This window comes from Bombus affinis, chromosome 15 (genome assembly GCF_024516045.1).
Source record: "Bombus affinis isolate iyBomAffi1 chromosome 15, iyBomAffi1.2, whole genome shotgun sequence".
In the NCBI taxonomy this organism is placed as follows: domain Eukaryota; kingdom Metazoa; phylum Arthropoda; class Insecta; order Hymenoptera; family Apidae; genus Bombus; species Bombus affinis.
In genome coordinates, this window is record NC_066358.1 from 5,301,830 (window position 1) to 5,314,839 (window position 13,010).

General features: G+C 41.9%; 2 protein-coding genes across 4 annotated transcripts in view; both read right to left on the minus strand.

Moving 5' to 3' along the window:
• Window positions 1-13,010, minus strand: part of LOC126925042 (aryl hydrocarbon receptor protein 1) — a 159,929-nt gene that overhangs the window by 25,937 nt on the left and 120,982 nt on the right. For all 3 annotated transcript variants that reach the window (XM_050740191.1, XM_050740189.1, XM_050740188.1), the window contains exon 3: window positions 12,195-12,313. In XM_050740191.1, the coding sequence (XP_050596148.1) occupies window positions 12,195-12,313 (119 nt within the window). The remainder of the gene's footprint in view (window positions 1-12,194; window positions 12,314-13,010) is intronic.
• LOC126925044 (venom dipeptidyl peptidase 4) overlaps window positions 1-13,010 on the minus strand; it is a 512,928-nt gene that overhangs the window by 16,086 nt on the left and 483,832 nt on the right. The gene's annotated exons all lie outside the window — the stretch shown is intronic.

Consider the following 13,010-nt stretch of genomic DNA (forward strand, 5'->3'; position numbering starts at 1 on the left):
ATCAATCAATCTAAGATCTAAGCTTTAGGACTGAACTTTACAAAAACGTTAAGCTCGATGGTTGGTTTTGCCATATCTGTTGAACATTAAACGGCAATTTGTATTTCTTCTAGTTTCTGTGTGATCGCAGGTGTAACAGATATTTATCGGAAGACAACGTTCACCGTAATAAATTAGATACCGAGATAAAAGATTCCACTATTAATTGTAACGTGATTCCTCTTAATTCATGTAAAGCCTAATGAATTTTTGTATGTAAATCAGATAATAGACACACGTTTTTTGCATCGCGGAATTTCATTAATACAAACAAAAGGAAATCTTTATTCGGGGGAGGGGATCCGTTTAGAGCTACTAAATGCAATTACGTTGCGATTTAATTAACACATGATTCATTACGAGTCGGCAATTAACTCGCACTTCATATGGCACAGTACATAAATCAACTAAGTAAATATATGTTCTGCGATATCGATTACACTCCCTGTTGTCTGTTTTGTATAATAATATATCTATTACTTGCGATGCATTGGATAGCGAACAATAACGTTTCTCCTTTCGCAATGTACATTTATCAGAAAAATTATTGCGCCGGTGAAAACCTGTTCGTAGTTTCTTCAGGGATTAATAAATTCCTTCACAAGCGAGAAACTTTGTAGAATAGGTTTCAATATGGAATTTTTTCGCATTCTAGGCTCGCAAAATTGAAAGCTTCCGACTCGAATACTTTTGAATCCAACGACCCCAACTTGAAAGCGCTCGATTTAAGTGCGCCCAATTTGAAAGCATTCGACTTGGGAGCGTGCAATTTTTAAACTTCTCAATTGTAGCGTTCAATTTAAAGACTTTTAATTTGGAGGAGTGCTATCTGACATTTTGAGAATACTCAATTTGCAAGCCTTCGACTTGACAGCGTCCAATATCTAAAAGCATTCGATTTTCACTGAATAATTATGAACGCTATCGTATATATTACACAGGGCACAATCGGTATTTATCTTCTGCCTGTATTTTAAAACTCTGTCTACTGTTCTGGAATAAAGTCACTTCGGATTACAGTTCATTCTGCTTCGACGCGAATGAAAACTAGTCCTCAGTAACGCAAACTGATTTTACGACAAGAGTTAGTTAAGACTTTATATAGCTCATTAACGCACAGACAATTAAGCAGCCTATTGAACAGTAATGTTTTTCGTAAGGGACGACTTAATTAACGAAATAGGGGGAGTAATCGCGAGAGCCGCCGGCAGAACACGTGGAAAACGATATATTCATAAAATTATTGCCAGGTCGCGTTCGTGCTCCGTGACGAAGGAATGGCCGTTATCGGCGACGTACGCACGAACGACAAAGCTACAGTTGCTAAAGCTGTCGAGGTTGACGGGCCACGCGAAACGAGATCAGACAGATTCTTCCGCTCTGACGAATTACGTCCCGAAAGGCACTTTGAATATCGGTCTAGATAATTGCGATTAAACGTTCACGTGTTTCTCGATCGAAATTTCTTTGCCTCACATATGCTTTATTTCGAACGTGCTAAGTTCGAAGGTGTTCGAGTCGCAGGTGCGAGGATTTCACTTTCGCGATGCCATAGTTGTTAATTAAACAATTAAAAATGAATTTAAAAAGCCTCGTTTATATTGTATCTTTGGGGTTCGAGGCACGTAAATTCGGAAGCTTTCACGTTCTATTCGAAAATGAGAATTCGCATTTGTAAATATTCGACCTAACATTTTAATTACAAGGGTGCAAAATATTCAACTCAACGACGTTTTACTCCAACGCGTTTGAACAGAAGCAAATTTCAAGCAAATATCTATGGATGAGATTTGAACACAAAATTCCAAGAAATCGAGATCGGTGTTAAATCGATGATTTCGTTGCGCCATCAATCATCTCGTCCAAAATCAACGACAGAGGAAAAAATGTCCCGGGTTAAATACATGAATGATAAGACGCAAGAAATAATAATATGAACGATAATGGTTTGCTCGATGGGTTTCATGCTCGAGCGTGATTAATTATGGACACCGGAAGGGTAGCTTGAGCCACGTTCGCGAAACTAATACTCGCGAGGCAACGGGACCTTTTTCGTCGAAAAAAAATCAAGACGGCATTTTTTTCGCGTCTGAACTAAGCAAGATGGCTAGACAGCGTGCTTCCGGGAAACGTCCGCCGACGAAAGTCGCTCGACGACGTTTTATGCCCGCGAATGATTAATCGTATCTGCATCTATCCGCAGCGAGGACACTTGTTTCTGCGGCAAGCATCGAAATTTCATTTGTTCCGGCGATTAAGACTTCTAGTGTGTCAGACGGAATGAGAAAAGAATGAAAGGACACAATGGAAGAATAAAAGAAGTTAAGGGGATGAAAGAAACACCTGCGTCCTCTATCGCGATTCAACTAATAACGTTAACGAAATTCTACAAGTTACAAGCCGATAAACTCAATCGCATAATAGTGGCAAGTTTAATGATATCGAAGAAATAAAGTTCTGTGAATAAATTCTACAAATTACAAACCAATTGATTATTCTACTTAATAGTAGAACCACCTACGACTGAAATATAAAGCTTGTACATATATCGTGCATATATTTAAAAAAGATCATTCCAAGGATGTAATGACGATTTGTAGTAAATATGCATAATCTTCGTACGAAATATATACATTTATAAAGTTCTATGAAAAATTGCTGATCGGTCGTTTCGATTACTTTGACAGTTCCAGTATTAACGAGATCGTAAAAAAATGATAGAACTGCGAAAGAAACGCCAATAACTTGTAACTTGTCGATTAATTAGTACCATTAGTCGACCAATTACAGCGGAAGATAATAATCCTGATGACAGGTGAGGAAATTAAGATGCCAGAGCAGGAAACGAGGAACAGGAAGAGGAATAAAATAGAATAAACTCGTGAAGGGTCATCGAACGAACGATTCGGATGGAATATCGAATCTGGTCGATGCGGAGGATCCATGGCCGGTGTCTCGTCGGTGTCTCGTCGGTGTCGACGCCAGGGTAAGAGCAAATGCTGGCGATACGTAAGGCGCAAAAGGGGGTGGTATCTAAGGGAGGAAAGGAGCACGCGATCAATACGGGAAGGACTAGCGGTGCCAGACCAAGGCGAGCCCCGTCGACCACCAACCTAACCTCATATCATCCCATCCCATGCACCCACCTAACCTACACTTACCTTTGACTCAGCCCGTGTCTCACTGACTCACTACACTTTGCCGATCGCCCCGTTTTCCCTTGCGCCCGGCTTCCGGTTATCAGTCTAAACCACCGTTACGCTATGAAGGAACGCAATCACGGGCCAGAAATTGCTGTTTCGATGCCACCCTTCCCTCTAAAGGGCTTCAAATGTTTCTTTCAAAACAATCCCACGTTTGTCGTTTCGATAGTACAACTAGCATTCGGAATTATTTATTCGATTATAGGAGAAATGGTTTATAGGCTTGTCTCGAAGGGACGTTGTGACAGGTATACAGAGTGATTCTGTAATAATAACATGTCCATTTTGTTCGATATTCTGTCTTGGATATTGGTTTTAAAAATGAGTTTAGTTTGTGGAAAGGATCGTGTTCGTGTTCACCGTCGATGTCGATTATTTATTAACCGGTGACTGGTAACATTTTTGTAGAAATATGTAGGAACTATTTAATCATCGTACGTATCTAAAATCTTGTAGGATTGAATTTTTTAAGGACTGTGTAATTTTGCTCTTCTGGTTTCATAAAGAAGGCACGACGTATTAAAACTTAATATCGATTTATTCGACGCGTTATTATTCAACCGAAATATATAAACAATTTTATTTTTCAGATAAACTTTATGGTCATACACGTTCAAAAATCCCTCTCATTCGGTGTTTCGGTTTACCGCTATAAAATGAAACATTCGACGCTGGTAATAACGATAATCAAGTTCCCCGTTAGATGAGGTAACTAAATGAGTTAAACGGAATGCCTATAAATTCTGTATACAAGGTGATCAAAAAATATTCACCCATTTCAAAGTTCAAACTGTTTATAATATTCACTGGTTAAAATAACTTTTCTATCCAACTATATTCATTTTCCTAATTATATTCGCAAAAAGAACATTCATAAGATATCGCAGAAAGACGATAAAAATTAATAATAATAACACGATTGGAAGAATCTCAACGCTACTTTTGATGCACCCTGTACGACAAAAAAAGCAGCCATAGCAACTGGACGATATAAAACAAAAATAATCTGGCTACTTGGAATACCTTCACCTCGTAAACTTCGTTTGCAACATATTTGCCATACCATTCACTATATACAACGCCATTCACAGTGCACACACGGTCATTAACGAGGCAGCATCCGGCGGCTTCACGACAGCCTGGAACGCGGCCGATACGAAAATAAAAGTTCATTTAATCGTCGACAGGCTGCCACTTCCTTGGTCGTGGACGACGCACGCTCGCCTTTTTCTTTGCCGAGCTTCGACACCTGCCCCTGTCGAATCACTCGGCTCCTCTTCGCGCGACGGTTTTCGATCGCAAGTGCAGATTACCCGCCTATCTTGTTTGATTAATCTCGATACCGGCTCTCCGGATGGAATAATGAAACGCGTGCGACTTTGAACAATTTCGAGCGACTTGTCGCTTCCTTTCAAACTTCCTATTAGAACCACTCTACCTTTGGTTTTTATCCAGAAATCGCGTCGATTATACAACGGTGTATTTTCGAAATGTTTTTTCCCGTGGAAAACAGTTTCCATGATTTTTGCAGCGAACAGCGATCGGTGCTTATTAGCACGTAAATACAGTCTTCCTAACTACAGCTATCAATACATATTTCGTTTAATGATATATATCATATATAATGATTAAATAGTCTGAAAGAATGCATTGTCTATGGTAATGGCAAAAATGCACATGTCTGTATAGCGTAATGTCCTGTATTACTGTGACGTTAGAACTGCTAGAGCATTCTTTCTCCCTTTAAGTATACTTCTGATATTTAGCGTACTGCTAATGGCAATTGTAGACAGTGTAAACGATCAGGCTCTCCGTCATCGTGTTTTACTACGATTGTAGAGACCGAACCTAACACGTCCATTTCACTTCTAGTGTATATTGACTTCTGATGCACTATACATACCTTTTTCTAAATTAACAAAACAAAAAATAAGAGGCAATTGTTCAAGCACTTGTGAATCGTAACGACGAGTGAACGAGTTGAATATAGCGATTTTTAAAAATTGGTAGGAATGATAAACACGCATAATAAACAAACAAGAGAGCGAATATTTCGCTGTTCGTTCGATAGTCAAATAAATTCTACAATGTAAGTGTGCTCCGTGCGAGTTCACCGTCGACTTGAGCAGCAGATCCAAGCTCTTACTTGTTGCTGATGCTTGCATGTCTGCCCGTTTTGCCTCCTGGCTGATTGCTCAACTTCGTCCTGCCTGTTTTCCTGTCGTTCGTCTCGATCGTCCACGAATTTTGTAAAAATCATCCTCGACAACCGATGATCCCGAGTCTCAAGAAAATCGAAGACGAATACACAATTCGCTAGCGGCTTTCTTTTCGCGTAATAACATTACTCGATACCTAGGTCAGACGAATTCGTGGCGCCAGCCCGTATGTGTGCTTCATTTATTTAGTTAGACCAGCTGCAACCTATCTCTTACATAAAGCAACACTAAGCACATCTCTTACGTAACGCGTTAACGATAAAACCGAGTTACTCCTATTTTCGTTAAATAAAAATATAAAATTTAGTTCCCCAATGACCTCGAGTTAACCCAAGAGAAAACTCCACCTGTGGCAAATTTCGCTTATGAAAACTTATACTGCTTTTGCATATTTTACGTCGTATAACGAACTGAATCAGATTTCGCTACCAGAATCTAACTTTTCCATAGTTTTCCGAAATTATCGCTTTTCCTCCGAAGCCCTTAACAATCATGAAATTATCACAGTAACGACAGTTGTACAATTTCTGTCTGTTACATCTTATAACACGCTGGATTTCTCAATTAGAATCTAACTTTCCCACAGTATTCTCAGATTACTCATCTTCCCTCTGAAGTCCTTTGGTAATAAAATTATCGGGAATGACAACTGTTACACGATGAATGTTGTACAATGTACCTTTATAAATTGTTACACGTTGTGCATCTTACGACACGAAACCGACCTCAACGCGTTTCTTTACCGGATTCTACTTTGCCCAGAGTTGTCTCAAACCAAGTATCATACTGTTCTTCTGCGAGGACCGCAATCATGAAATTATCACCGTAACGACTGTTGTACAATAAACTGTACGATGTATTTTCATCAATTTGTGTAGGTTACATCTTATAAGACGTTGAGACGAAATGGTTTCCGATTCTCCACGCCTGGCTCGACCTATCATCATCAGCCTCGTCGTTCACCAGAATCCTCCTCCATCGAACTTTTCCCAAAAGCGATCGATCGTTTCGGTACGATCGTCGATCGTTCGCACGGTGCTCGCTCGTTAAGAATTCATCGAGGTGAATCGGCGAACCTGTGCATTAGCCGATGAAACGCGCTTCGAAATTCACGGAGGTCCGGGAGCGGTTTTGTTGCGCGGCGGAATCGGGGGAAGGCGATTTTTAGCCAAGGCTTCGGTACAAATCACGCCTCTCGGTGACGTATCGCCGCGAAAGCAGCCATTTTGCTCTCATATTTTTTATTTAATAGCCAGCAGGCTATCGTGTATCGCATTAATACGCCAGCCACACCGCAGTAGCGGTAAAAGAGGGTCGTGGTCAGGAACAACCCCCGCCACCGGTAACCCGTAATCATAACCAAGCTATTTTTCTTCTTGCTGCCTCTCTCAAGCTCTGCCCGGTAGACTACAACGAGTATAGACGCCACTGGCTTTCAAGCCAACTTCCAATTGCCACCTACATCTCGCCCATCTTTCCAATCATCGTGTTTCATTCAGCTTTTTCCTCGACGTTTCATCTTTGCCAACAACACGTCTTCGCGTACGATCGTTTGGTATATTCACAAGCTGACTAGGTTCGCTGGTATATTCATCAAGAGCACATTCTAACGAAAAACTGTTACGTTCGAAAGTTAAAATGTTGGAAATATTCACTTTGGAAATGGACTGAAAGCATTCGAGCGAAAAGCTTTCAGCTTTTTAATTCGGTAAAAATTTAGTTGTAAGCATTGGAATCGTAAGCTTGCAAATTGGAAATATTTAGAAGCGTTATAATTGCAAGCGAAGAAGATATCGCGATTGGTAGCGTTCAATACACTACCGGTTCTCGTTGAGATCGTCCATATGGAAAAACACGCACGAGGAATATTCTATCGCGAGGCATTTTATCCGGAAGCTGTCGAATTGAATTCTCTTAAGATGCACGCCGCGTTCAATCGTATTCGACGGCATTTTAATTAGAAACGTAGGAATCGAAATTCTCAGGTCGGCAGCCTGCCATGTGAAAGTATCTCGGTCGAAGGTTTCGGATCGGACGATTGAAAAAAATAATTTTATTAACGTGTAACAACTACTTGAAACAAGTACAGAACATCTACTCTGTAATCTTCCTCTTCATGCCAGAGAATTACCAGGCAGCATAAATAACAAAGACCACACATCCCTTGAAAATAAAAATCCAAATAAATTCCAAACGAATATGGAGTACGGTACGAATAGCTATCGGCGAGAATCCATAAATTTCCGATAAAGTTGTTCCAACTTCTTACTTCGGCGTCTCTCTTCACAAATCTCCTGGGAACAATGTTGCGAAGGGAAACGGTATACAACTCGTTCCAAAGTAGACTCATCGATGACATAAATCAAACAAACCGATGTACCGATTCGACGAAGAAAGGACAAAAAATGGCAGGAAAGAAGAAAAGTAAGGGTGAATGCCGTTTTATTTTTCCAGGGCGCATCGTTCACCGTGGCCACGGTGTCGAGAAAAGTATGTTGGAGTTCTGCTAAAGGAAAGCAAGAAAGCCAAGAGAGAGAGAGAGAGAGAGAGGCGCGCACTCTCGACGGGGGGTGGGTATCGTGCGCTTTGCTCGGGGTGATAATTTGCAAGAGATGGCAGAAATGGATTGGCAAAGTATGTTCTTCTCGCCGATTGAAAAATCCCCTTCGCGGGGCAACCGTGAACGCGTACGCGTGTTTTATTAGTTTATCCCGGCGATTTCAACCCGCTCCGGGACCAGTCTGATTAATGTTGATACGGTGCCCATATTCGACCCCGTAAGATCTCAGGCACTTGGCTCCGTCGATCGTCATTGTTAACGAGCCAGGATAAACGAAGAATTTGACAGAGTCGACGTTGATTTAGGATTAGAAAATACACTCGAGTTCGTTGAAATGAGATTGAGTAGGTGAAATTGAGTAACTTTAAAATTTCGTTTCACGAAGCGTTACGGGCTTTGAAGATTCTATTTTTACAACTTCCAATTTCGTCTACGTTAATTTCAGATTGGTAGTGAGAGTATAAAAGCCTTCGACGATTGGAATTTCTAACTGCGAGGAGTCTTTAAGTCTTTCCGAAATTATAAATCGTAGACACAGAGTTGCAAAACTTGGCTCGAGAAATGAGTAACAAGTTTGAGCCCTCGATACTCAGAACTTTAAATTTCGTTCATCGTCACTGTCGACGAAAAAAGATAAACGAACAAGAAGACTCGAAGTTGATCATTGAAAAACGTAACATGGGACGAACAGAGAGAATAAACGAGCGACTGAATGCTGTCGACATCCGTTCAAGATCTGCAAGTAGGCAACATGTCGTCGTATAAAGAGGCTTGCACGAGCTTTAAAGAACCTTAAAGCTCTCTAAAATTAAATTACACGCGACAAATCTCTAAAATTCGAGCTTTAGCGCGGCAATCTTCGAAATTTCGGAATACTAGACTTCCAATTTCGATAGCATAAATCGGCTGAAAAAATGCAACGGAGGATTATTACGGTGATTAAACGGTCGCGTGACCCATTAAGCGCGACTATTAATAAGTAATTGTTCATCGAGATCGGCCATAAAGATATCGGGGCCGGGCTCGTTACATACTTAACTCGTTTAATTCGTGAAAAAAAAGAAAAACAACGAACAGGGGAAAGAGGAATTCGCGAAGAGGCGTTCGAAACCGAGCCGACGGATTTACGGGTTGCCCCGTCGCGGCAGAAATTCTGCCGGTTAAAACGCGGCCGAAAGTGTTGGAAAACGCGCACTAACTGTCTCGCGCTAGGAAACCTTCGCCGCGAGTAATGCATCCGCGGGCCGTTGAGAAAATCGTAAGTATCCACCGGGAAAGTATCTGTTTGCACGCTATCTCCGCGAGCCGCCGCGATCGCTATCTGCGAAATTGCCTTAAATATTCCAAGGGACTCGGTTTTGCTCGCGTAAATTATGCAACGATACCCTTTCTATCGTTCCGGCTACGCAACCTCCTCGTTTCAATCGTCTCGAATAACTATTACGAGCAATTTACGGTTTAACGAAATAAAACGAAGATGCCATCATTTTCCTATTCTCGTTCTATCTCCAATAGATTCGGCAATATTGACGCACGCGGTGCGTCCACGCAATTTATTTATTTCTGAGATCGAATCGATCGACTCCACCTTTTGCGTATTTCTCGATTTCGTCGTTCAGATCGGTACGTTTAGCGTCGAAATTCTCAAAGAAACAAATTACTTACAAGCTCGTTTATCGCGGCTAATAAACGATCGTTAATTCCGAAGAAACTCTTAATCAGTTTGGCCGTCGCGATCTCTTTGAAAACTTTGAAAAGTGCGCACGTAAAACGTGTCGCAAAAAGTAAACGGTGACGAGTATACGTCGTCAAATGTAGAGTACACGTGGCTGTTATAACGTGGAGTTAAATAGTAATGAAACAACTATTTTGTTTTTCTATTCTCTCGCCAACGGGGCTCGTCGTGACACGAAATATTGTCATTTCTTCGTGACGAGTATACTCGTGGAAAAAATCTAACTGGTTAAAAAATTCTAATATCCGATAACGCTTTACTCTTTGCTCTCCCATTTATCGACTTAATCGCTATAGCAGTTTCTCAAGCCTGCTCCAATGGTGGTGATAAACACAACTGTTGCATATCTACGTACGAGTATGTTTTCCAGAAAATGACTTCCAGATCGACTGCTACTACGTGATGATTACGTAGACTTAGCTAATTGCACGGGTATGGAATTCGAACCGGGAAGAAGCGAGAAATCTTTGGATCCTGCGGTCGCGCGGTCCTGCTCTAAACACTATAATTGGTAGTAAGGAGGAGTATAAAAATTCGATCGTTCAGCCGTAATTTCGTGAGTGTCCGGTGGTGGCGGTCGGCTTGTCATAAACCGGATTTACTGTCGGGCTTCGTGAACTTTATGAGGATCGGCAAAACGGTGTATAACGTGGGTATAGAAGAGGAGGAGGCAGAAGCGACCAATGGCGAAGGGGGAGAAGAAAGGCGTAGGAGGCCGAGGGAAGTCCTCGGAAGGACAGGTTCAAGGAACTCCACGAATTAGAGAAAATACGAGGCCTGGCTCAACGGTTAATTTCTGCTACCTCGTGGAATTATTGAAAGTGTTTCATGGATGAAACTTTTATCCGATTCTCGTGTTGTACACGGGGATACGATGCTCTTTTGAAGCAGAAGCTACTTTGGCAAACCGATCGCTGTTATTAGACCGGATTCTTCGTTTCTTTTCTTCTTTTCTTAATGTCTTGCGTCTGGAAGCTACGTTTCTAGTTAATTAAAGAGGCGATGTTGAGTCCATGTTGCGAGCTTCGGTTTGCCATCTTCCTTTTGCCGAGGATTGCTGTTTGAATTTAGATGGGAAGGATCGGATTACGTGGTTGCTTCGTGCCGCTTGAATTTAGATGGAAATTGTGAGATAGTGCGAGGAGTAGCCAAATATTGAAACAATTAATATATGTTAACATCAATAACATCTACCGTGTTACCAGACAAATCGCACAAAAAATCCAATCTAGTCCAAACACCGTTCTATTAATTCATCGTCTTTTGACGTAAGAACAGTTCATCTTTCTTTCCCTTTGTTAAACACTATAATGTCATTCCCAGTAGATTAATCTCTTCGAGCCTGTTAATCTATCATTTTAATCTATACTAAAAGAGTCAACTTCGCAAATGATTCTCTCTTTCTTTCTTTGTAACAGAAAAAAAAAAGAAACGCCAGACACAAAGAACAAAAACCATTAAAAATTGTAAAAACACCCCATTGTTAGGTTTCTAAAGGTCGCGAGGACGCGTGGAAAAATGGCGGCAGCTAGCGTTTCAAGCTGTCAGAATGTCCCGTCCGGGGATCAGCTCGCGGCACGAGCTACGTAACGCAATTAACCAGCGAGCAATTAATAACCGGCCGTTATAGATGCTGGCAGGAATCGTTCGATCGCATGGGATCGCGGGTACCGCTTCGTACGTGCGAGCAATATCGTTTCTATCCCCACCGTCTGTATTCCACTGTTCCCCACCAGTATCTTTGGTATCGTATCCCCCACTTAGGTGCCTCACCCTCGCTCTGTTTCTCCCGTGTGTGCAGCTAAAACGCAGGAAAGGGAACGTAATAGCCTCGCATGATACACCGCCATTAATCCGTGTATATACCCTTCCATACTTTGGAGGAATAGACACCTCGTACGCCTCGGTTTCATAGCCGGTTCATCAGCCGGATATCTCTCCCCCCCGCTTGCTCTCCTTCGCCTCTTCCTGTCTTTTCCTCTCACTGGCGATGATTTAATTTCGCCCCGTTCCCTCCATCCGAGGCCGTCCTCCCGCCTCTTTCTCTGCAGCCTCTCGCTGTGAGCAACCGAATCGCAGCGATCGGGTGACTGTTGGGTTTTTAGCGGATTTCGTGGCCAATTTTAAGGGTTGTTTTCGCAATTACGAGAAGACGCAGGAAGCGAAACAGCAGTAGTTTGAGACGGACCGTGTCCATTGTAATTGCGTTTGCCGTTTGACCGAATAAAAGCCAATCTATCGAGGGTAATCGGGAAACTCATCTATCGCGGAAGAGTCGAAGACTGCTTCCGTTTGTTAGAGCGTAGTTTCTACCGTTGAAGGATTCGTCGTATACGAGGAGCTCTTGTACAGTATCTTCGTAAATGATAAAATATATTAAGGCTATGTGAGTTGTTTTTATCGAGTCGACTTCGAAGCCGGTGTCTTAGAAAACTCACCTGCAGGAACATTTCGCCATCGAGATGATGATGGTCGTAGGCAGCGAACGCTGCCAATTCCCTCGCCCGGTAATGCGAATCGTGGTGCGAATTCTCTTCCTTGTCTTTGTGCATCACCACTGCAACAGAGAACAATTTAGCGCTTTGTTAACTCGTTTTAATCGAAACTTTCACCTGCAACGCTCTAAAAATCATCTCCTGTAACATTATGCACTCTTTAACCTTATAGTATTAATGCTAATCAAACGTTATACGATACACATACATGTCGTGCGACATTTCATCTCTAACATTAAACTTAATATCCGACCAACAAGAGAAATTCGCAGAGTAAAAAATCGTAAAAATTCGGCGGCTTCGACAGAATATTATTTAACGCAAGGATCTGGTTCTCGTACATTTTGCAATTATAGCGTGCATGTTAAGCAAAGGGGTACGGCAGGTGTAACGGGCAACAGATCGACGGCTTATTATAGGGCTTAAAAGGAAGTGTCGCTCACATCCTGTCACGTATTGCCGGATCTTCTCCGCGACCGTTCTCCATTAATCTCCTTCCGTCGTTTGATACTTTCGCCGTTCGGATGACTCGTTCCCCTTCTCTCTTCTCTTCTTTTTTTTTTCTCGCGGAAGGATTCGATTCGAAGATGGGGATTACACAGGCCACCGATAACAACGACACCTCAACGGTGGAAACCGTCCGTTTCTCTCAAGCGGAAGGATTCGATTTGAGAAGATAAAGAAGGCTTTCGGGTTGTTCGATCGCCGTGTCCACTCTTCCTCTTCTTCTCTTTCTCCACTGACTTTCGCACGATAAGA